The sequence below is a fragment of the Protopterus annectens genome, chromosome 6.part0, assembly GCF_019279795.1.
Source record: "Protopterus annectens isolate FY-2018-M chromosome 6.part0, PAN1.0, whole genome shotgun sequence".
Classification (NCBI taxonomy): Eukaryota; Metazoa; Chordata; order Ceratodontiformes; family Protopteridae; genus Protopterus; species Protopterus annectens.
In genome coordinates this window covers 1,119,516,225-1,119,541,844 of record NC_056737.1, presented here as the reverse complement: position 1 = coordinate 1,119,541,844, position 25,620 = coordinate 1,119,516,225, and the positions used below count along the sequence as shown (strand labels likewise).

General features: G+C 43.4%; 1 protein-coding gene across 14 annotated transcripts in view; it reads right to left on the bottom strand.

The window, feature by feature from the left end:
* RBMS1 (RNA binding motif single stranded interacting protein 1) overlaps positions 1 to 25,620 on the bottom strand; it is a 1,922,565-nt gene that overhangs the window by 686,597 nt on the left and 1,210,348 nt on the right. For 9 of the 14 annotated variants that reach the window (XM_044074729.1, XM_044074739.1, XM_044074730.1 and 6 more), the window contains one exon: positions 20,873 to 20,905. The exons of the other annotated variants lie outside the window; for them this stretch is intronic. In XM_044074729.1, the coding sequence (XP_043930664.1) occupies positions 20,873 to 20,905 (33 nt within the window). The remainder of the gene's footprint in view (positions 1 to 20,872; positions 20,906 to 25,620) is intronic. 14 annotated transcript variants of the gene reach the window in all.

Sequence of the window (25,620 nt, the reverse complement as noted above, 5' to 3'; positions counted from 1 at the left end):
GGCATAATCCGATGCATCTGTTGTTATAGTTTGCCTGGCTGTGGGTAAGGTAAAAGGCTGACCCTTGTTGAGGTGATATGCCTGAGCCCACCATAGAAACTCCTGATGAAGGCAGGGAATGAGTGGAATTATTGTTTCCAAGCTGTGGCTGTGTTGGGTCCATACGCTTTTCAGATACCATTGTAATTTCCTCATATGCAGTTTTGCAAATGGTATTAGTAGTATGCAAGATGCCCTGAATCCCAAGGCCTGCAGAATTTTTCTTGCAGGGAGTTGGGTCTTTGTTGCCATCATTTTGAAGTATTGAGTCAGTTGTCCTTGCTTGTCTGACATGAGATAAGCCATCTGGGCCGTTGTATTTAAGCTGGCACCCAGGAATATTATGTCTTGTGAGGGCAATAGTTTTGACTTCTTTTAGTTTACTGTGTACCCTAGGCAACTTAGTAGGTTTTCGACAAATGCCAGATGCTTTAATAGAATGTCCTTGCTTTCTGCTTGAATAAGGCAGTCGTCCAGGTATGGATATATTTGAATCCCTCTTTGTCTGCAGTATGCAATTACTGGTGCCAGGCATTTTGTGAAGACCCTGGGTGCAGTAGATAAGCCAAAGGGCAGTGCAGAGAATTGGTAATGGGTTGAACCTGCAATGAATCAGAGGTATCTTCTGCAATTTTGTCTGATAGGGACATGCAGGTATGCCTCCTTGAGGTCCAACGTTACTAGCCAAGCCTTCTTGCCCAGCATGGGAAGAAGTTGCTGCAGTGTTAGCATCTTGAATTTGGGTACTTCCAGGTATGTGTTTAGAATTGAGAGGTCCAGAATGGGTCTCCAGGCTTTGTCCTTTCGGGGAATTAGAAACAGTCTTGAGTAAAATCCTTGTCCTTGCTCCTGTGTAGGAACCTGATGAATGGCTCTCATGTCCATGAGAGCTGAAATTTGCTTTTGAGCCTCTGCCCATTGATTTGGTGGCAAGTTTGGCATTCCTTTTATCCTTGGCAAAGTGTGAAAGTGGAATCTGTATCCTTGAGATACAATATTTAGGACCCATTTGTCTTTTGTGATGATGTGCCAATTGTCTGCAAAAAGTGCTAGTTTTCCCCCCAAGGGAGCTACCAAGAGGGTTTTGCTTGGTAGTCTGAGGGGTAAGTCATTGTGTTTGTCTTCTGTTAGTTTGAGACCTGTCTTCTCCTCCTTTTTGGGTTGTGCCACTCCTTTGTCGAGGCTGGTAAGAGCCTTGTGGCTGGCCTCTGCCTCTTGGGCGTCTGTATCTGCCCCTCTGTGGTCTGCCAGAAGCTGGAAAGGACCAGTTTTTGGTTGGCCAATTTCTGCTGATACGAGGGGGTTGAACCTGTAAGAAATCCTTGACCGTCTGCATAGATTTTGCCTTATCCTCCATTTTCTTTAAAACTTCTTCTGCTTTTACACCAAATAAAGCATCCTGCTGTAAAGGTGCATCCATGCAGACTAAAGAAACTCCAGCTCTATTCAGTAGCATACTGCCTGCTCAGAGGTGATCTGTGCCTGACGTACAAGGCCATGTCCAATCAGGAACTGATGGACATGCTCCACCTCAAAAAATCCAAATCCATCAGAACCACGAGAGCTACAGACTTAAACCTCGGCACAAGTATGAATAGGACATGCTGGAGGGATAGATTCATAACCCAGAGGCTTCCCATGCTCTGGAACAGAATCCCAGTTCATGTTAGGCAGAGCCCCTCACTAACTCTCTTCAAGAGAAATCTTGATGAGTGGATGGGAGATCGTAAGTTTACCCCAGGGGTCACATCTGTGTCACTGCTAGACAGGGGCACAGTAAACTAATTCTATTATATAAGGGGACCTTCACTGTGTCACTACTAGACAGAGGCACAGTATTCTAAATCTATTCTGTACATTTTTGTACCATTTCATGGGGTGGCGAAAGCCACATCACTATGGCTAGGCTTACAAATGCCCCAGGGCAGATAGCCTAGTACTAAACTATGAAACTTTGCTTTAACATGATCAGGTAAAGTTTGTTCTTTTAATCAAGCATGCCTCCGTATGACAGACCCTGTCACTGCTGCTCTACAAGAAGCTTCCAATGAATCAAATCCACATTGCAAAGAATGTTTTCCCACTTGTTCAGCTGAATGCAACAAATCTTTCATTTCCTTGTAATCTGGCTGGTCTGTATGTACGAGCATTTTTTGTTTTACCTGAGACATCAGATATTGTTGATATTTCAGCATGTGAAACTGACAATTTAAGGCCCTCATAGCTAGAGTAGCTGAGATATATACTTTCTTTCCCCATCTGTCTAGTGCTCTAGAATCCCTTTCAGAGGGCACAGGATTTTTAGCAATAGAGGCCTTAACCCCCTTTGGGACCCTGGGAAATGGTTTCTGGGTCAGCAACAGGGCTTTTATACAGGTATTTGTGTGAGTCAGGGACTCTGTAGTATCTGTCTGGTTTGGCTTGTGCTGGAGGTAGTGAATCTGGGTTAAGGCTAGATTCTGAATAAACATCATCCACAATATCTAACACAGGTGGAATAGCAAGTGGTCTATGCTGGGGTAGTAAAAGGAACTCTTAGAGCCTTTTCTTAGAATCAGAGTAATCCTGGCCTTCCCAGTGGAAATGTTCCCTCATAGTATGTAAGGTTTCCCCAAAAGAGTAGTCTTCTGGGGGAGATGCAGAAGGGATAGACTCTTCAGCATCAGAATCTTCATAAGGGGGAAAGGAATATTCCTGTTCCTCAGAAGAGTCTGAGGAAATTGAAACCTGGTCAGAGGAAGCGTAGTCCTCCTCCTGCCTTGGCCTTTTATCAGGAGGGGGATGGGAACCCCTGATTAGGGTAATTAAGTCTTCAGCCATCTTAAGCATCTGTTTCTTAGGCATGGGGCCTTGTACTGGAGACTGCTGTACAGTCTTCTTTGTTTTTAAAGGAGTTTTCAGTTTTGCATAGGATTTAATAGTGAGTGTAGTCGGTCTGAAGACACCTTCTGCAACTGAAGGCATTTCAACTGCACCGGAATCTCCTTCAGGTATGGAGTCGGAAGGGCCTAAAGGTAAAGGTTGTGGAGGCCTAGCAATCTCTGCTTGTGAATCGGATGTCGCCTGGGGTTCTAAATCAGCGGTCGACAGGGGCTGCGTAGGCGCCTCACTGAAAACCGGAGAACCGGCAACTGGCCTTGCAGAGGCCTCGGAGTCCGGTTTGGATTTCGGCTGCCTGTCCTTACCTTTGCGGTTTTTATGTATTCCGGTCATCGGTTGGTCCGACGGCATGGTATAATTAAATTTCCTACCAAAATAATGTCGGATGAAATCAAACCTATGCTTAATAGTTCGTTTATTAAACCTAGCACAAAACCGACAACCTGTGAGGTCGTGGTCTGGGCCTTATGAGGTATTTGCTTCCCACAAGAAATGCAAATGTTAACTTTTTCTGACATCGGACTGAGGCAAGAAAAGGTTCCCCAACGGGGTACTTAGCTTTATGAAGACTTCGGTCTGAAATTCGATTTGAAAATCTCAGGAGTCGGCCGACCGGCACTTGCGAACTGATTCTGCTTCGGGCACCGCGCGGCAAGAAAGACTGAAGAAAATGGCGTTGGATGCATCTTATATACCTCTGGCGCACTGACGTCAGGGAAGAAGTGACAATAACTGATGCCGGACCAAGACTTTGGAACTCGGGCAAACTGCGGGACCACCTGATGGCAGGATAATCCAAGTGTGATGACTGCAGCAGTATAACACGATGAACATCTTTGATGTTCTAATATAGACCCATTCGTACCCTGGGCCTTAGAAACTCGGTAGATTTACAAAGAAAGTACAGTTGTGTACACTTACCATAAATGTAGATGTTCGAGTGTATTCACTGTTGCAGTCATTACATTTGGGTAACCTGCTGGTAGGTTGCCCTCAGTCAGCCTGATTAACAAAGTCTTGGGTCCTGCGTCAGTTGCTGTCCCTTCTTCCATGAAGTCAAGTCGTCAGGGGTATAAAACATGCAGCCAACGCCATTACATCAGTTTTTCTTGCCCCAGATGTCAGGTGCCCACCAAATGGGGAGCAAAATACATATATATATAATATATATATATATATATATATATATATATATAATTAGAAACACAAAAATATACCTCTAAACAAAAGCAAATACACCAAAAAGGCTTTTAAGCATAGTAAAAGAAAGAAGAGATATAGTAAAAGAAAAACAGGGGGCTGGAGGGAAGGTAACCAGGACTGCAACAGTGAATACACTCGAACATCTACATTTATGGTAAGTGTACACAACTGTACTATGTTCATCATGTTTCACTGTTGCAATCATTACATTTTGGTGGATTCCCAAAGCTAAGGTTGGAAGGATGGATTTATACAGCATTAGGAACAGCTATAAGGCCCTGCAAAAAGTACAGTTTTGTACCTACCATAAATGTAGATGTCCGAACTGGATAGCATCTGCAGTCATAACAAATGGGTTGTCCTGTCGTCAGGCAGCCCTTCAGTCAGCCGGATTCCAAAGTCTGGGTCTGGCTTCGGCTGATGTCGCACTTCACCCGACGTCATCTCTGCTGGTCTTCGGGTATAAAGGCATCGGCCGACGCCATTTTCTTCAGTGTTTCTTGCCCCAGATGCCAGTTGCCCTCTTGGAAGGCTAAATTTGGATAAATGCCAATGTATGCAGACAAGGTAGAAGGCAAATACAAAAAATAGGCATATATGTACATATATACAAACAAATACACCATAAGAGACTCCCCCCCAGCTAGCTATTAGGAGTGTAAATACCCTAGGAGTACCACAGAGGGGAAGGAGGGTGGGTAATCCTGACTGCAGATGCTATCCAGTTCGGACATCTACATTTATGGTAGGTACAAAACTGTACTATGTCCTTCATGGATGCATCTGCAGTCATAACAAATGGGTAGAATACCATAGCTAAACTAGGGGTGGAGGAAGCAAAACAAATTATGGTGTAGATAGGATCCCTTGCAGTACAGCAGTGGCAAACCCTGCTCGGGATCTAGAATATAGAGGTAAATTGTAATGCTTGGCAAATGTATGCACGGAGGTCCAAGTAGCCGCCTCAATAATGTCCTTGGTTGCCACTCCTCGTAAGAAAGCTGTGGTAGTGGCTGTAGCTCTTGTTGAATGAGGTCTTATGTTCTGTGGCATTGGTTTTCCATGGTAGGAGTAACAGAATCTGATGCAATTTCCTATCCATTTGGAGATTGTCTGTTTGGAAATTGCTTTTCCTTCCCTTCCTGGTGCATAGGCCACTAACAGCTGGTCAGTTTTTCTGTTACCTTTGGTTCTGTCCAGGTAGTAGCGTAACTGTCTATGTACATCCAAAGTATGCAGAAGCCTTCCCCCCTGTTCTGTGGGTTGGGAAAGAAGGTAGGTAGGTGGATTGCCTGGTTTAAGGACACTCTGGATACCACCTTTGGCATAAAAGTAGGATTAGTTCTCATGGAGACTCTATCTTGATGGAAGATCAGGAAGGGTTGTACTGCCATTAAGGCCTGGAGTTCTGAAACCCTTCTTGCTGAAGTAATTGCCAGAAGGAAAGCAGTTTTCCATGATAGGTGTTGCAGATCCGCTGTTCCTGCTGGTTCAAATGGAGGGAGTGTCAATTTTTCTAGTACAAAATTTAAGTCCCATGCTGGTAGTGGTGGTTTCCTAGGAGGTTTTACATTCTTGATTCCTCTGAGGAATTGCCTAAGTAGAGGGTGCGAGAAGACAGGTGGATCAGAACTGTATTCTGCAGAAATAGCTGAAGCATGTATCTTGATGGAGGAATAGGACAGGCCTGTGTGTAGAAGCTCTGCCAAGTACTCCACGATGTTAGCAATGTCTATGTTTGACACCTCTTTTCCTCTTTCCGCACTCCAAGTGGCAAACCTTTTCCATTTTCCTGCATAGTTCCTTCTTGTTGAAGGTCTGCGGGCTTCCAGTATAATGTCTTTAACCCTTTGGGATAGGTCTAGGTTAGTTGCTCTTAAGTGATGTTCCAGGCAGTCAGTTGTAAGGTCTTTAGGTTTGGATGCAGGATGTTGTAGTTGTTCTGAGTTAACATCAAAGGCATCAGGGGGATTGACCACATTATCCCCTGAGACATGCTCCTCAGCAGGGGATACCAGTATTGTCTTGGCCAATTCGGAGCTATCAGAATTATCCTTGGTTGTTCCTCTTTGATTTTCAGTAGTACCTTGTGCATCAAAGGAAGAGGTGGGAATGCATATGCTGTCAGACCTTTCCAACTGAAGGAAAGGGAGTCCACCTTCCATGCAAGAGGGTGAAACGTCCTTGTGCAGAATTTCCTGAGCTGGTGGTTGAGTGGGGATGCGAACAGGTCTATTTGTGGCATTCCCCATTTTCATGTGATGGTCTTGAAGATGTCCGGGTGCAGCATCCATTCGTGAGTATCCGAGGTGGTTCTGCTTAACATATCTACTAGTGTATTTTCCTTTCCTGGCACGAAGGTTGCCTGTAACTGGATGTTGTAGCTCAGAGCCATATTCCAAAGGTCCAGAGTCATTCTGCATAGGGGGTAAGAATGCGTGCCCCCTTGCTTGTTGATGTACCACATGACTGTGGTGTTGTCTGTCCTTATCAATAAATGGCCTTCCTTGAGGAAAGGTTTGAATTTCTGGATTGCTAGTTGTACTGCCAGCATTTCTTTTTGGTTTATGTGCAGGTGCAGCTGGTCTGGGGTCCACAATCCTTGTATGCATTTGTCCAACATGTGTGCCCCCCAGCCTAGGTCTGAGGCGTCTGTTGTGATGGTCTGGTTCGCTTGACCTTTGTGGAAGGGCAAGCCTAGGTTTGCCTGGCATGCTTGGGCCCACCATAGGAATTCTTGTTTCAGGCATGGGATTAGTGGGATCTCGGTTTCTAAGCTGTGCCTGTGTTGAGACCATAAGTTTTTTAGGTACCACTGTAGCTTTCTCATATGCAGTCTGGCATGAGGAATCAAGATTATGCATGATGCCATGAATCCCAAAGCCTGCAGCACCTTTCTTGCTGTTAGTTTGTTCTGCTTTGTTAATGCCAAGAAGTAAAGAGGTAGTTGTTCTTGTTTTTCTGCAGTCAGGAATGCCATTTGTTTTACTGTGTCCAATTCTGCACCCAAGAAGGTTCTTGTCTGGGATGGAATCAGCCTTGACTTTTTTAAGTTGACTGTGTATCCCAGGGCTTGTAGCAAGCAAATGACCCTTTGTAAATCTGTTGTCAGCTTGTCTTTGTTGTCCGCTTGTAGCAGGCAGTCGTCCAGGTATGGGTAGATTTGGATTCCTGTAGCCTGCAATGAGCGATTACTGATGCCAGGCATTTTGTGAATACTCTGGGCGCAGTGGATAAGCCAAAGGGCAATGCTGAGAATTGATAATGCTCTGATCCTGCAAGGAATCTGAGGTATCTTCTGCAAATTGGTCGTATGGGGACGTGCAGGTATGCCTCCTTGAGATCTAGAGTCACCAGCCAACACTCCTTGCCCAGCATGGGAAGAAGTTGCTGTAAGGTCAGCATTTTGAATTTTGGTGCGATGATGTATGTGTTTAAGACGGACAGATCGAGAATGGGTCTCCAAGTTTTTTCTTTTCTTGGGACTAGAAAGAGTCTGGAGTAAAATCCTTTGCCCTGTTGATTTACTGGCACCCTCTCCACAGCTCTCATGTTGGTTAGCTGAGTTACCTGGTTTTGAGCTTCTGTTCTTTGAGTTGGAGGTAAGTTTGGCATTCCTCTTTTTACTGGTAAGGTGTGGAAGTGGAACCTGTAGCCTTGGTCTATCGTTTTTAAAATCCACTTGTCTTTTGTGATATAGTGCCAGTTTTGTGAAAATAAGGCTAACTTTCTGCCTAAAGGTGCTGCTAATTGCTCTCTGGTAGGCGGTGTCAGGGCCAAGTCACTGTGATTGTCCTGTTGCAGTGGCAGTGGTTGTGGCAGTGCCTCGCTGGTTATTACCTTGCCACTGTCTTCCTCTGTAGGCACTTCCTCTGGATTGGTTTCTGCCTCTAGAGCGTCTATACCTGCCTCTTTGGGTCTTTGATGAATCTGGAAAGGACCAATTTTTGGCAGGCCAATTTCTGCTAAACCGAGGGGGCTGAACCTGTAAGAAATCCTTAACTGTTTGTACAGATTTTGCCTTCTCTTCCATTGTCTTTATTACTTGTTGAGCAGAGGTACCAAATAGACTGTCCTTATCCATAGGAGCATCTAACAGCTTTGCTTTTACCTGATCCGGCAGGGCCTGCTCTTTCAGCCATGCATGCCTTCTTATCACTGTGCCAGTCATGGCTGATCTAAATGAAGCCTCCAGTGCATCATAGCCACATTTCAAAGAATGGTTACTAACCTGCTGTATGTTATTCACCATTTCTAAAACATATTTCTTATCTAAGGGTTCTTCAGAAGAAACTTTCTTAGACAACTGATCAAGCATAAACTCTTGGTATTGGATCATGTGAAACTGACAGTTTAAAGCTCTAGCTGAGAGAGTGGCAGAGGTGTAGACTTTTTTGCCCCATCTGTCTAAAGACCTGGCTTCCCTTTCAGAAGGGAGAGGGTTTTTTGTAGAGGTAGAAGCTACTGCCTTAGGCCCCTGGGATATAGTCTCAGGATCTGCAAGTGGGGCCCTGAAAAGGTGGTGGTGAGTGTTGGGTACCCTGTAAAATCTGTCAGGTTTGGCAGGGGCTGGTGGTAAAGAATCAGGTGCAGTGCAAACATCATTAAATGCATCATCCACAACAGGCAAAACTGGAGGTATAGCTAAGGGCCTATGTTGTGGTAGATGCAGAAAAGTTCTAAGCCTTTTTCTTGAGTCTGAGAAATCCTGTTCTTGCCATTGGAATTGCTCTCTCATGGCATGCAAGGTTTCCCCAAAAGAGAATTCTTCTGGAGGTGAGGCCGATGGAATGGATTCATCAGCATCGGAGTCTTCATAAGTGGACAAAGGAGCCTCTGGCTGGTCTGTAGTGTCTGAGTCCTCCGAAGAATCATCAGAGCACTCCTGCTGGGGTGGTTCTGTCCTAGGTCTCTTTTCTGGAGGCTGAGAGGCCCTGTCTGGGTGTGATTGGGATCCCCTAATTAAGGAAATCAAATCCTCTGCCAGAGTAAGCATTTGAGAGCTAGAAGGGTGTCTGTGTGAGGGGGCCTTAGCAGGAACTGTTTTAGCAGTTTTGGCTGCTTTGGCCCTGGCAAAGGCCTTGATAGACATGGCTGCAGGAGGCCTAGCAGCACCACGTGCTGGGGTGGAAACATCCAAAGGGATGGTGTCAGATAAATCAGTGGAGGCCACAGTAGTAGGCAAAGTTTCAGAGGCCGATTCAGCTAAAGTAGCAGGAGCCTCGGTAGAAATCATGGATTCGGCTGAGGATTGACAGGTTTTCTCGGTTTCGGCCGAAACCGAGACACTCGCGGTTTGCTTATCCGTGGTTTCGGCCGAAACCGCGGACCGCGAGTGTCGGTCCTTTTCTTTGCGTTTTTTAATTATTTGGGTAGTCGGATGCTCCGACGGCATAATGTACGCAAAATCTGAGCCGAAAAACTGTTCAGCAAACTCCGACCGACGCCTAAGCGTTCGTCGGTTGAAGGAAGAACAAGCTAAACAGGCAGCAACGTCGTGGTCTGGGCCTAAACAAGGTAGGCAGTAAGAGTGGAAATCCTTATGAGGTATTTGTTTCCCACAAGTTAAACAATTGTTTACTTTTTCTGACATCGGCTGAGGCAAGAAAAGGTCCCCAACGGGGTACTTAGCTTTTTAGAAGTCTTCGAAGTAGTATTCGGTAGTAGGAATCTCTGGATCTGACCGACCGGCACTTGCGAACAGCTTCTGCTTCGGGCGCCACGCGGCAAGAAAGACTGAAGAAAATGGCGTCGGCCGATGCCTTTATACCCGAAGACCAGCAGAGATGACGTCGGGTGAAGTGCGACATCAGCCGAAGCCAGACCCAGACTTTGGAATCTGGCCGACTGAAGGGCTGCCTGACGACAGGACAACCCATTTGTTATGATTGCAGATGCATCCATGAAGGACATCAGCAGTGGCAAAGCCAGCTCTTGATTTAGAGAAGATTGGTAAGTGATAATGCTTGGTGAAAGTATGAACTGAACTCCAGATAGCAGCTTCTATAATATCCCTGGTAGGAACACCTCTGAGAAAGGCTGATGAAGTAGATGCAGCCCTGGTGGAATGAGATCTGATCCCCTGAGGGATAGGTTTTCCATGGTGCTTATAACAGAAATGAATACAATGGCTTATCCATTTAGAAAGTTTGCTTTGAAATAGCCTTCCCCTCTGCCCCTGCAGCAAATGCTACCAGCAGTTGTTCAGATTTTCTTTGAGATTTAGTCCTGTCCAAGTAGAATCTAAGTTGTCTGTGTATATGCAATGAATGCAGAATCTGCTCTCCCTTGTTCTGTGGATTGGGAAAGAAAGTTGGCAAATGAATGGACTGATTAAGAGCCACACTGGATACCACCTTGGGCGTAAATGATGGATTGGTTTTGAGTGACACCCTGTCCGCATGAAAGATGATGAAAGGCTCCACTGCCATAAGGGCCTGTAATTCAGATATCCTTCTAGCTGAAGTGATTGCTAAAAGGAGGGCTGTTTTCCAGGAAAGAATTTTTAAGTCTGCAGTAGCAGCTGGCTCGAGAGGAGGTAGAGTGAGTTTCTCCAATACAAAGTTAAGGTCCCAGGCAGGGGTTGGAGCTCTCTTGGGTGGTCTCAAGTTTTTGGCCCCTATGAGATACTGCTTTAGAAGACGATGAGAGAGGGGGGGAGGGTCTGTGTTCTAATGAGCTGAAATGGCTGAGGCATGGATTTTTATGGAAGAAAAAGACAGGCCCTTGTGAAGCATCTCAGTTAAGTATTGCAAAATCTGAGGTAAATTGGGCACTGCTGTGCTCATCCCTTGAGTTTGATTCCAGGCACAGAATATTTTCCATTTGTTGGCATAAGATTTTCTAGTACTAGGTCTTCTCGCCTCCAAAATTACATCCATCACAGGTTTGCTGAGGGATGCTAAGGGGGAATTTAAATGATTAGCCAAGCTGCAAGATTCAATGTTTGGAGCTGAGGGTGCAGAATTTGGTTCTCCTGCTGAGACAGTAAGGAAGGTGTCTGAGGCAGGCACCATGGGGAAATGTGTGACACACTGCACAGGAATGGGTACCAGTGTTGGCGAGGCCAGTCCGGAGCAATCAAAATCATTTTTGGTTTGTCCTGTTTGACTTTTAGTAGAACTTTTAAGAGCAAAGGCAGAGGGAGAAAGGCATAGACTGATACGTTTTTCCAGCTGAAGGACAGGGCATCCACTTTCCAGGCTTTTTTGTGATGGGTTCTTGTGCAAAATTTGTCCAACTGGTAGTTCAGGGGTGAGGCAAAAAGATCTATGTCTGGGCTCCCCCATTTGCGTGTCAACATGTTGAAAATCCGTGGTTCCCGTTTCCATTCTTGAGGGTCCATGAGATTTCTGCTTAGTTCGTCTGCCAGAACATTCTGCTTTCCTGGCAGGAATTGAGCTTGTAGTTGTAGCTGGTAGCTCAAGGTTGTGTTCCACAATGTCATGGCTAGTCTGCAGAGGGGGTAGGAATGTGCACCCCCCCTGCTTGTTTATGTACCACATAACCGTGGTGTTGTCAGTCTATCAGTAATTATCCTGGATGAAGGTAGTCCTTGAAGGCTGTCAGTGCATTCTGTACAGCTAGCATTTCTTTTTGATTGATATGAAGGTGCATTTGTTTTGGGCTCCATTTGCCATGAATGCATTTCCCTATCAGATGAGCCCCCCCCATGCATAGTCTGATGCGTCTGTAGTTAGGGTATGGGTGGTAGGGGGTGGTGTGAATGGCAGTCCCTTGTTTTGGTGGCAGGCCTCTGCCTACCATAGGAACTGTAGGCTCAGGCAAGGTATGATAGGAATCATTGTTTCCAGGCTGCGACAATGTTGACTCCATAAACTTTTTAAGTACCACTGAAGTTTCCTCATATGCAGTCTTGCATATGGAATTAGAAGAATGCAAGAGGCCATGAACCCCAAGGCTTGCAGTATTTGTCTTGCAGATACAACAGGGTTTTTGTGGCCACCTGTTTGAAGTAAGTCACCAAATGAATTTGCTTTTCTGGCATAAGGAAAGCCATCTGGGCAGCTGTATTCAAGCTTGCACCCAGGAATGTAATCTTTTGAGAGGGTACCAGTTGAGATTTCTTTTCGTTTATGGTGTACCCTAGACAGGTTAGAACTCTTTTTACAAATACCAGATGTTTTAGAAAAATGGCCTGGTTTTCTGCCTGAATTAGACAATCGTCCAGGTAATGATATATTTGAATATTTCTTTGCCTGCAAAATGCAATTACTGGAGCCAGGCACTTTGTGAATACCCTGGGCGCAGTAGAGAAGCCAAAGGGCAGTGCAGAGAACTGATAATGCATGCAGCCTGCTTTGAAGTGTAGGAATCTTCTGCAAGATTCCCTGATTGGGATATGCAGGTAAGCCTCTTTTAAGTCGAGAGTTGCCAACCAGGCATCCTTGCCTAGCATAGGCAGTAACTGATGAGTCAACATCTTGAATTTTGGAATGTCCAAGAAGTTGTTTAGAGTAGACAGGACCAGAATTGGATGCCATAATTTGACTTTTCTGGGTACCAGGAAAAGTCTGGAATAGAAACCTTGTCCCTTTTCCTCTTCTGGTACTGGTTGAATAGCCCCCATGTTTAGGAGGGAAAGTACTTGTTTCTGAGCCTCTGCCCACTGATTTGGGGACAGGTCTGGCCACCTGTTTGGAGTTGGTAACGTGTGGAAATGAAATCTGTATCCCTGGGACACTATATTAAAACCCATTTGTCCTGGGTTGTAAGTTGCCAGTTTCTTGAATGAAGAGCCAGTTTTCCCCCCAAAGGGGCGGCTAAGAGATAAGTGCTTGGTAATTTCAAGGGAAGTCATTGAGACCGTTTACCATAGGGGTGGTACCTTCTTGTTTCCAGATTTGGAAGTGGAAGCACTCCATTGCTTAGTTTTGAAAGTCCCTTGGGACTGAAACCTGGTGCTTTTGGAATGTCTGGGTTTAACCGTAGTGACTTTGGAGGGAGCTGGAAAGGACCAGTTCTTAGTAGGCCAATGCCTACTAAATATAGGAGGTTGCACTTGTAAGAAATCTTTCACAGTTTGCATAGATTTAGCTTTATCTTCCATCTTTTTTAGAACTTCTTCAGCCTTATTGCCAAATAGGCGGTCCTGCTGTAAAGGAGCATCAAAAAGTTTTCTTTAACATGATCAGGCAGAGATTGCTCCTTAAACCAAGCATGCTTTCTAAGTACAGTCCCAGTAACAGCAGCCCTACAAGAGGCCTTTAAAGAATCAAAACCACATTGCAAAGTATGTTTGCCAACTTTATTCAGCTGAATGCAATAAATCCTGCAAATCTTTATTCTCCAAGAACACACGAACACAGTTGAGTAAAAAACAGAACACCTTTATCCAACACAAAGCTTTCGGGACAATTCTCTTTTTCAATGATTAAAGAGAATTGTCCCGAAAGCTTTGTGTTGGATAAAGGTGTTCTGTTTTTTACTCAACTGTGTTCGTGTGTTCTTGATCCTCAGTATACTTGTCAGCAGTAATCTTTATTCTCCACACAGTCAGAAATCAACATAATTTTCTGTTTAAGCAGTCCCATGATATGCTGTTGACATTTTAGCATATGAAATTGACAGTTTAAAGCCCTGATTGCTAAGGTTGCAGAAGTATAAACATTTTTACCCCATCTATCCAGCACCCTGGAGTCTCTATCAGAAGGGGTAGGATTTTTTGCAGTAGAAGCCTTAATGCCCTTGGGCCCCTGAGAAATGGTTTCAGGGTCCGCAACAGGATTTTTGAAAATAAAGTACCTGTCTGGTTTGCTAGGGGCTGGAGGTAAGAATCGGGGGCCATACTGGATTCCAAAAACACATCATCAACAATATCTAGTACAGGAGGTATAGCCAAAGGCCTATGCTGAGAAAGAAGAAGGAAATCCCTAAGCCTCTTTTTGGATTCAGAGAAATCCTGACTTTCCCAATGGAAATGCTCCCTTAAGGTATGTAAAGTTTCCCCAAAAGAGAAATCCTCAGGCAGAGAAGCAGAGGGAATGGAATCCTCTGCATCAGAGTCCTCATAAGTAGGTATGGACAAATCCAGATCACTAGAAGAGTCAGAAGAAACAGAGTCCTGTTCAGAAGATTCATAGTCACATTTAATCATACGCCTCTTGGGGGGGGGGGTGACTACCCCTGATTAGAGTAATTAAATCTTCAGCCATTTTGATCATTTGTTTTTTAGGTATAGGGGCCTGAACATGTGGCCTGGGAGTCAGTTTTTTAGACATAGATCGAGATTTAGGCCTTTGCACTGAAGTTGGAGTCGGTTTAATATGCAAGTCTGTAGGCCTGAATACACCCTCAGAAGCAGATGCCTGCTCAGCGGCTCCGGACCCATCCAAGGTAGAGACATCTTCGGGTTCCATATGTGAAGTATCTCGCAGCATACTGGACTCCGAATGGGTCTCAGCAGAGAACTGCGAATCAGAAGTAGCGGGTATCAGGGGCTGCAAAAGCACCTCGCTGAGTACTGGCGAACTGGAGACTGGCTTAGAAGCATCATTGGTAGTTTTGGACCTCAACGGCCTGTCTCTCTCTTTTTCTTTGCGTTTTTTTCGGTATTCCGGTAGTTGGATGGCTAACCGATGTCATTTCTGGATAACTAAACCGAGAACCAAAATATTTTGAAGCAAAAATGTACTGACAACGGATAGTGCGCTGATTAAATAAAGCACAAAACCGACAGCAAGGTACGTCGTGGTCAGGGCCTAGGCAAGGAATACAGTACAAATGAAAATCCTTATGAGGTATTTGCTTCCCACAAGTAATACAATTATTAACTTTTAATGACATCGGTAAGGAGCAAGAAAAAGTTTCCCCAACTGGGTACTTAGCTTTTAGTTGAAGACTTCGGTTCTGAAACTCGAAAACGAAAATTTCAGGAGTTGGCCGACCAGCACTTCCGAACTGCTTCTTCTTCGGGCACAGTGCAGCAAGAAAGACTGATGTAATGGCATCGGCTGCATGTTTTATACCCCTGACGACCTGACGTCATGGAAGAAGGGACAGCAACCGACGCAGGACCCAAGACTTTGTTAATCAGGCCAACTGAGGGCAACCTGCCAGCAGATTACCCAAATCTGAAACAGACTGAAACAGTGAAACACAATGAACATCTGAAGACATGAAAGTCGTCGGTCTGTGTCCAGTATCGGTACTGCAAAGTACTTCCTCCGAAGCCGGTGCCTGCCTAGTGGCTCCGGACCCATCTAAGGTAGAGACGTCTGCAGGATCCTTAGTCGAAGAAGAGTCTTGCGGCATACTGGACTCTGAAAGGGTCTTAGTAGCGGCCTGCGAATCCAAAGAAGTGGGCATCAGGGTCTGTAAAAGCGCCTCACTGAGGACCAGACAACTGGCGACTAGCTTAGTGGAAGCGTCATCTGCAGTTTTGGACCTGTGCGGTCTGTCTCTGTCTTTATCCTTATGTTTTTTCGGAAGATCGGTAGTCGGATGGCTTACTGAAGCCATATCGGAATTCGAGGACTGAAAGTAAAAATATGTAGCTACAATAAGGGCCCGAAGGATAGTTCTGGTGTTGAATAAAGCACAAAAGCGACAGCGGGGGAAGTCGTGGTCTGGGCTTAAACAGGTGACGCAGTAAGCATGGAAGTCTTGGTGTGTTATTTGCTTTCCACATCCGAGACAATTGTTAACTTTTTTCTGACAACAGTTAAAGCAAGAAAAAAGGATCCCCAATGGGGTACTTAGCTTTAGAAGACTTCAACTTCAATTCGTAAATGAAAACTCAGGTAGCAGCTGACCAGCACTCATGCGATCTGCTTCTGCTTCAGGCTCCGTGGCAAGAAAGACTGATGTAATGGCGTCAGCTGCCTGATTTTATACCACTGACGACCTAACGTCAATCCTGGAGCGACAACAACTGACGCAGAAATACTAAGCTTCTGGTATTCGGGCTGACTGAGGGCTACCCCTGGCAGGATAACTCTAATGCGATGACTGCAACAGTGAAAGAACATCTGTCTGAAGAGACAACATCCTGAAAGAGGAAACCTTGAGAAAGGGAAGGTCTAGAATGGGTCTCTAGGATGTTTCTGGTTCCAAGGAAAGAGGGGTCATGGTGCTGAGAACAGAGGCCAGAGTGGATGACTCATTGAACCACGAAATCCTGAAGAACCAAAGGAAAATGTGAGAGTGGACAAGGAGGAGGCTGAGAGTGGCCTGTGAATGGAGGGAAGGAGGGACTTCCTGACTATAAAATAACCATTCTGGATAATAAGTGCCTAAGAGTACACAGTTATCTATTGCAAAACAAGAAAAGAAAGACTTGACCCGAGGAACAGTGAAAACTAGCCAAGGGGTAGGAGTGTATGAATGTGAAATAGAAGCAAACTTGTCAAGGAACACTGAGAAGGCTTGTTTGGAAAAACTCTCCTAATGGCCTGTTGCCCCCACCAAGGCTGTCTAGGCTGCCTATGGAGAAAAGAAGGCTTAGATGAATATTTTTTCTGAAACTTAGGTATAGGAGAGACAAATATTTATTTTAGATCCTCCATAACTTTCCTCTTATCCTGAAGGGTCTTAAACTAATTCAGCAGCTGCTGTGCCAAGGAGATTCTGGGTGTCTAAGGGTAAGTCTAATAACTTGGCATTGATGTCTTCAGGCAGACATTACAGATCTAGATGTGGCTGCCCTAGAGGAGGCATCTGCAGCATCATAACTGCATTTAATGGAATGACAAGCCTACTGAGAAGCACCGCTCAAAAGGGAAATGGCAGAAGACTTACCCTCTGAATCAGGAATACCAGCTAGAATGCCCCCAAGTTTGGACAGAAGAGCCAGGACATACATAGTCACATGCATCTAGTAACTAAAAGCCCTTAAAGCAAAGGTAGCAGAAGTGTATATGTCCGTAACATACCTGCCATAGAAAGGCATCCCTTATCAGAAGGTAAAAGCTCAGAAGAGGACAGCAAAGTTAGATGGTTTATTAGTGACCACTGAAATAACAGCAGGTTCAGAAGAAGGGTTTTTATACAAAATGTTCTGAGCTTCAGGAAATTTACAGAACCTGTCTGGATTTTTAGGCTGAGAATTAGGGGCCTGAGAAGCTGAAGTGAAAGTGTCCAGGAGGGCAACCAGCACTGGATGGACTGCAGAAGGTCAAGGAAAATCTATTTGCAAAAGTACATAATATCTGTTTTGAATGTCAAACTTCTGGTAACACTCACATTTACAGTAGTCCACCATATGAATGGCCATATCCACAAAGGACAATACTTTCATAGGGCAGTCAGGAGAAAGTGAAGCCTCTTCTTCAGACTACATGGCAAGTGTTGAGTGGATCTGAGAGGAGTAAGCCAATGACTCCTCGCCAGAGTTTATCTCTTCAGAGGAATCAGAGTCCTCAAGGGCATTCGGAAGGAGTGGAAGACCAAGGAGCAGAAGCAGGAACAGATCATTCTTTAGGGTGTTTTAGAGCCATAAGAGCATTAAAGAGCCCCTGAGTAAAATCCTACCATTCTTTATGGGAATCCTTAGCTATAGGGGCTGCATGCTGTCTTCTGGTTCTTTTTTAAAGAAACATCAGCTTTAACAAACCTCAGAGGTCACGATCCCTGCTTAGATTCAATGTACCATGCACATCTTCCCTAACAAGTATGCATGGATTCCCCCCACCCCACCCCTCGTACATAAAAAGCTGTGGTTTCCCCCTCCACATCTGCACCATACACGGGTATAGCCTTACAGTGTGTGCAGGTAGACAGCCCCATACTGGCCTCCAACTGTGTCGTGGCAGATGGAGCTGAGGCACTGGACGGTCCTCACGTTTTTCATCCAACAAGATGGAGACATTTTGTGGAAGTTGGACTGCAGCAGAGTCAGTAATCATCTTTTTGGCTGACTTCCAATGGGGTGTCTGAATGTTGGGGCAGGTGGATTCAGCCATGGTACCCTGAGCCAAAAGCTTCAACTGCTGGTTTCTCCAAATAAATTGAAAGAGATGACAGATGACTGCAGTGCGTCTTAAGGACAAACGCCAGACAAATTTCACACTGCATATGGTTTTGTACGTAGCACCCAAATAAAAAAAGGCACTTCTCATGTCTATCTTTATGAGGAATCTGCCTCCCAGACTCACATTTTCCCTTCTTGGATGTCATGTAAACTAAAGTAAAAAGGAAGAAAAAAAGAGAACCCAATGGGGCACTTATCTTACCTGCTTGCAGGCCAAATTCAAAGGTAGCGTTCGGACTGGTGGAAAAGAAGTTCTGAGGATTAGGAGCTTGTATGTCACGTATGTACTTTATGCCTCGCATGTAAGACATACGTCTGATGTATGGCACCTGGAAGGTGTAAAGGCCTTAGTATGCTGACTGGACATTTAGCTATCCTTGGCAGGATATCCCCAAGACTGAAAAATACTGCAAAAGTGATAAGGAAGGACATCGGCCATATGTTTTACGGTCTTCCACATCCAGTAAATGGAGTTATATATATTTTTTTCTTGATGGCACAGACCTCTCTGGATTCCCATTTGAAGACATTTTACAGTCTAGAAAGTGAATTACTAAATGATATTTCTTCTGTGAGTGAAACAGCCGGCATTATGTCAAGCACACATTTCATGCCATAGGAGAAAAGACACTTCGGAGGAGCAGTCTAATTCTTCTCCCTAACTTTCTGAGAAGTCATTACTCCTTAGGATTGTTTTCCTTTGGGAGACAGGACTCCAGATACCGAGAAGGTCTTATTGTAGAGATCCTACAAGGTTGTAGAGATCCTACAAGGTCTACCCTTAGATGTATGCACTGCAGGACATAAAGGAATCCTTAAAGCCAATGAAATCCACTTTTGGGGAACAGCTCGGAAGGTATGGTAGTGAGGACAGGCCAGATACTTGGGGTCTACATAAGTGTATGGAGCAGAGGATGGTGTGGCCTCTCGTGTCACTTTAGCTGGGCTTGCATGGGGCTAATGTCTAGGAGGTCTAGACTTGGGGAAGGGACTGCTAGGGCAACCTGGGAAGTCCTTCCTAACTAAAACAGTTGACCATCCTTCCTCTTAAGAAACAATGAAAGACATTTTGGCAATGGGCATAAGATCCAAATTCCACATTAGGGACGTCTGCTTGGTGTGACGTGACCATATCCGCAGTAATGATGGCCTCCAAAGGGGCTTCAACACTGGCTTGGATACCTGACATCTCTGGTCCAGGGTCTGTGATAGTGCCTCACCAAGACCTGCATCTTCAAAGCATGCAAGAAAATCACACACCATAACTGCATCTGCACATCCCCAACCGATTTCTACTTAGTTCTTTGTGGCTGTTGTTTCCTCCAGGGGTGGGGGTGTCTGGCTGGAGAGGAACTGGAAAACATCATGACAGTACAACTCGCATCCTTGAGCCTCCTTGTTTCCTTCTTCTAAGAGCTTTAGCTGGAAAACCCTGCAGCTCTCCATGCTGTGTGCTGGACCGAAGCAAAATATATACGAACTACGGAAATCTTTATCTGGAATTCGTCTACCATAAAAGCACCCGTCTTCTTTCCTAGCAGTGGACACGTCCTAAGGCATAACCCGACATCAGAGTCGACTAAACACAATGGTTATATGAACTGCAGCAAGCAATGCAGAACAGAAAGATACTTTCCCCCATACGATATTTATCTGGAATGAGCTCCACAGCAAACAACGCAAGACAACAGATGCAATAAAATGGTAAGTGGAGTCTGAACTGCAATAAGAAAGCTCTAAAACTGTGCACGTGGATACATAGGGAATGTCCACCTAGCCTGGTAGGGGAAAGGTATGCTCTGAAGTCCCAGTACTGAGGGCTACTGCAACAGTGACCTATATGAAGATCATCTGTTGCAAACCATGTGTTGTCATACCAGAAATACAACAAAGAATATAAAACGTGTGTGTGCATTTACCAGCAAAATAGGTGACTTTACACAAAGAAACAAACATCTTTTCCTCTCAGTCTGATTATGGAGCAGCTAAATACAGACTAAACCATTAACACCGGACATAAAACAGCATGACAGACAACTCAAAAACAAACTGCATAACTCTACACTAACCATTAGCAAGGATATAAATACCAGTGCTAATATACAACTTTGTAATAAACAATGCCCAGAAAAACAGAACTTCCCACTTCAGACCTCTGCCATAATGTTCCACCTCAGAATCATTCACAACCCTCTTCTTGGTAGATTTCTAGTAATGCATTTAGTAACTGGAATAAAATTCCACATTAATGACAGGCAACTTTGCGCATTACACAGCAAAAAAAATCAGTAGTTAAGGTCATTTGTATGCATAACACTCAAGTCCAGCCATGAGCAATGACATCTGCATTGGCTTTCTATGCATTCCTTTTCCATGGCTGCATCACTGGTTAAAGATTCTTAAGCAGTTGCATACCGTCTACTGAAATATCAACACACATAATACTGTCCTACAGAAATGCCATAAAGCAATTCCACTACAAACATCTGCTGTTGTGTTTCCAAATAACAAAAAGCAGCATTTTGTGGAAATTCATTCAACTGGAAAATTGTAAATATCTAAGTCATACGACTTCAATAAGGCTTCACGGGGAAGCATGGGGAATTTGAAAAAAACATTATTTGTCTTTCCCCAACTCTTTTTAATAATGAAATGGGACAGCAGGCTTTCATAGCCTAACAGAATGAAGGAATTCCCACAATGCATCAGTGCACCTCTGCTCTTGATAAATAATTTGACTTGATACAGCTTCTTTCCCACCTTCAGTGCATCAGCGACGCCTCCAGGAGAGCTCTGAAAAACAAAATATGTGGGAACATTTCAGCTTACATTTCACATGGAGCTATGCAAATTCAACTCCTCATCACTACTGAGGTCATATGCATGAAAACTAATTATTCTAGAAGTGTTTCTCAGTGACTACTCCTTATCCCCCACACTTGGTTAAGCTTTTGCTCACAGCTCTTCCCATGACAACAGGTAGGAGGCTGTAATAGTGGGTTCTTGGGTAAAGTAGGGGGAACAGGCTACTTAACATACGACTCCGAAGTAGATAAAATGGCATTTTCTTGCAGATTTTCTCATTAATAAAAGAGATGGGTGATATCCCTGAAATATCTACTTAACAAAAGCTGAAATGCTTCATCATATTGTGTTTCTCAAAGCCTTTCCAGAGGTTTCCACTGGTACATGGAAAAAAAAACAGAGAAAAAAAGACATGTAAACTATGAATGTGCTTTAAAAAGCATGCCTGTATTAATGGAATATTTGATATACAACTATGGCAGTACCTGCCTCTTTGCCATCTCAATGCCCAGCACTGTTCTGAAAAACATGTGCACTTAAATTGTAGCATTTTCTGGCAGTGAAAAATTTAAATTCCAATGGTTTTACTGAAGCTTTAAGACAAACAATGCAGTCAGGGACAAGGTGGAAGAACACAATAATTATAAAACAACACTTATAACACAAAACCAGTATTTGATGCCTCTACCATTTTAAATGTTAAATGTGGTACAGACTCATACCTCTCAACCTCATGACACAATAATTCTGGACAAAGCCAAATATAATGGGGGGGGGGGATAATAAAAAATGAAAATAAAAATCAGGGACAAGATTTAAAACATTGTCCACATACATTTAGAAAGGTATTAAAATAAATTTCAAATTAGCATGCACTTTTTGAAAAATACAAAGTCTGAAACTCCAATGTCTGTCATTGTTCAGTGACTACAAACTTTATGAGGAACAGACCAAAAATTTGAGGCAAAATTCTGGACAATTGAGAGGTATGTGAAGAACCTAGTGTTCATAATTCAGAACCTCACTACGTCCTCTCTATTATCCACAAGGTTGCCTACTCCATCAGTACATTATTAACTTCTCTGCTTGGTTCTTACTTTCTGGGAAATCACACTGGGAAAATTGCATTACTCAGGGATGGGCATACACTCATAAATATTATACAATATAAATAAATTTCCTATGTTTAGCAAATGTCAAACACTTTACCGTTTGTATAAGGGGAGCTCCACATATGTTCAATGCACCTAGCATCATTCTAATGATCCCACCTTTCAATCTGCAGACATTAAAAACAGGAACAAAGGCCCTTGAAAAAATAACCTCCCGGTGTCTCAAGATGTTGTGATCTTGCTTACTTCTTAAGACATTGTGGATCTGATTATTTGTTAAGCCTTGAAAACTAGGAACATCCAGATAATTATATGGATATCGAATTAGCATAAAAATTGAATACCAAATAACACAACCCTTCCTACTTCCAGTAAGAATGTGGGTTATTAATAAGAAACACATTTAAGAAATACAGAGTGACAAAATTGATGGAAAAATGCAAGCACTGTACCAAAGAAGCACTATAAAATCTGTAGACTTAACGAACTGTATCACAAAATTCTATCACACAAGGTCATTTATTTTTGCTTCTGAAAAAGGAAGATGTAAGATGTGTGTCGTCTCTTTAAATTATTAGTGCCATTAGCATGTTGGTTACGCAGTTTGGTTTTCTGTGTAGAAAACATCTTCAAAAATCATGTGATGACAGTGATTCAGAAAATTGTGTGACAGGGAAATTACGCCTGAAAATAGGGCTATACCTCCATAATAGGGGCATCCTAAATCAGGCCTGAAAACAGAAAAGTTCCTCCAAACTAGGAACAGTTGAGAGGTAATGTTCTAACCGATAACACAAAGTGAGTGCATACAAATCAGGCACTAAGCCCTGAGGAGGTAAACACAGACAGTAACCAACCTGTGCATAGTAGGTTTCAAATTTCAATCAACCTGTAGTCATCTTGTATAAAAAGGTAAAGATGCTTCCACTAGGACAGGTTATCTTACTTACTAAAACATTGTCAAAACAATAAAAACACATAGTTAAGTCAGAGGAGTACAATGTTTCTAATGGAATGAGAAATCCCAAGGACCAAGTAATTCTGTACCTTTAAAAATGAAACAGATAGCCATGGCTATACAGAAAAACATGCATTCAGATGTTTATGGCCAAAACCAATATGTTTCAAGTAACTGGCTTCATAATTTTAATATATGTGCTCCAAGTCCTCCGGTTCTATCAAGCAAGATGTGGGCCCCTCGACTTAGTTAATCTTGCAGAGGACATTCTCTGTACTAAATCAGATGTAGGATAGGCCCAAAAATTCCAAGATTTAATAAACATAAATTTCCTTGAGCAGTTCGTAAATAAACCTACTAAAGAACACCGCATTCTTGACCTGAATCTTAAACATACAACTGCCTCTTGTACTACTCCTGTGTTATCTCCTTCCACCATGACGTCTGATCATTAGCTTTAAACTCCCAAAAGCCCCTACAGCAAACTCCACTAAATTTAAAAACTATAAATGTGCCAAACTCAACCTACGCTATGACAAAATATCAAAACTCTCTTATGACTGCACCTCCCCTGACACTTGGACAGCAGTGAGCTGCACTAAGGAACTCTACACCCAATTAGACATCACACCACCATGTATTACCCCTACTTCCCTAACTTCCACACCAACAAACCACCACCACAGCTACCCAAGTAATCAGATCAAACCTACTCACCAGCTCACCACTATTAGGATAACTCTTGTACATAATTACTAAGACTCAAACATTTTTCTCTCTGCCTAGAAACACAAAAGGCCTTCTTCAGGCTATCCTCTATAATATGGAGATTGAATGGCTGAAAGATCGGGCTTACATATACTAAGTTCGAGATGGCATTTTTTGGAAAATTCCCTCTTCTCCAAGGTATGGCGATCTCAGAGTTGGTATATATAAGTTTGGGGGGGGCTTGCCCCTACAAGCGGGAGTGCATGTGGGCTTCCCCCCTGCAAAAAGAAGTTTTAAGAAGAAAAGCAATCTTCGAGATTCGCTCTTCTCCTGTGTTTTTGATCTTCTGGCTCATGCCCTCCTCAATATGCATAGCATCAGAAACAAACACAAAAAGTAACAAACAAGTGAAAACAAAAACCAGAAGACAAAATTACTCTGTACTTGTGAACGCCAAGGGAATTCTTGTATAGTCCACACTTGTAAATTCTCCACACTCAAATAGCTGCTGTAGACAGAATCCAAGATAAAATCAGTTATGTTAGATGCTAAATAAATGTCCACAAAGAGGTCCTATGCGACAAAATATCCATATGAATCAAGTAGTAAAAAAGATTTCTCCAAAAGCTTTATTGAACCAATACTGTAACACAAAAGTCTACATTCATCATGAAAGTCATCGTTCCTTGATACCATTCGGGCCGCCCGTACGAATTGACCTTTTACAACAGACTTTTTCTGATAAGGGGGATGGCAGCTTGAATAGTGTAATAAAGTATTAGAATAGGTATCTTTCCTGTGTATGTTAGCATAGTAAACTTTGTTTTTAAGGTCCTTCCTTAAATCTACATCTAAATAACTAATCCTGTGTCTATTGAAGTTAGATGTAAAAGTTAGAAAGTTAGAACTAGAATTAAAAAAATGATACTAATTCATGTGCTGTATCCTCATTCCCTTCGATTAGAATAAAAATATAATCTAAAAAACGTGTATAGTACCTGATCTTATTCGTAAGGTCATGATTTCTACTTGTTATATCCTGTTCCCAATAGGCCATGACTAAATTGGCGAAACTAGCGCCGCAAGGTGAACCCATGGCCACTCCTATTTTTTGTAAATAAATATTATTATTGAAGGTAAAAAAATTGTAGAACAACACTAAATCAAGCATTTGTTCAACTAATTCTACCTCAAGTGTAGGTGCTTGGTGCTTTCCCGAATGGTATCAAGGAACGATGACTTTCATGATGAATGTTTTGAGATAGCCTTTCCTTGTGAACCTACAGCATATGAGACTAAAAGTTGCTCAGTCTTTCTGAAAGCTTTAGTTCTGTCCAAGTAGAATCTTAACTGCCTGTGTATGTCCAAAGAATGCAGAATTTTCTCACCCTTGGCAAGTGAATGGTTTGGTTGAGCGCCACACTGGACACTACCTTAGGCATAAATGTAGGGTTCGTCCTCAGAGAAACCCTGTCTGGATGAAAAATGATGAAAGGTTCCACAGCCATGAGTGCTTGAGACTCGCCTTGCAGAGGTTTTTGCTAGGGGCATAGCTGTTTTCCAGGATAAGAATTTTATATCTGCTGTTGATGCTGGCTCGAAAGGAGGCAGTGTGAGTTTTTCCAAAACATAACTGAGATCCCAGGCCGGAATTGGTGCTCTCCTTGGAGGACTAATGTTTTTGGCCCCTCTGAGGTACTGCCTTATTAAAGGATGAGAAAAGATAGCTGGTTCCGTATTGTAATGGGCTAAAATGGCAGAGGCATGAATCTTAATAGATGAGAAGGAAAGGCCTTTGTTTAGCATCTCAGTTAGGTATTGTAAAATCTGACGGATATTTGGTACACACGTGTCTATGCCTTGTTCCTGGTTCCAAGCAGAGAATCTCTTCCATTTTTCTGCATAAGATTTTCTGGTACTGGGCC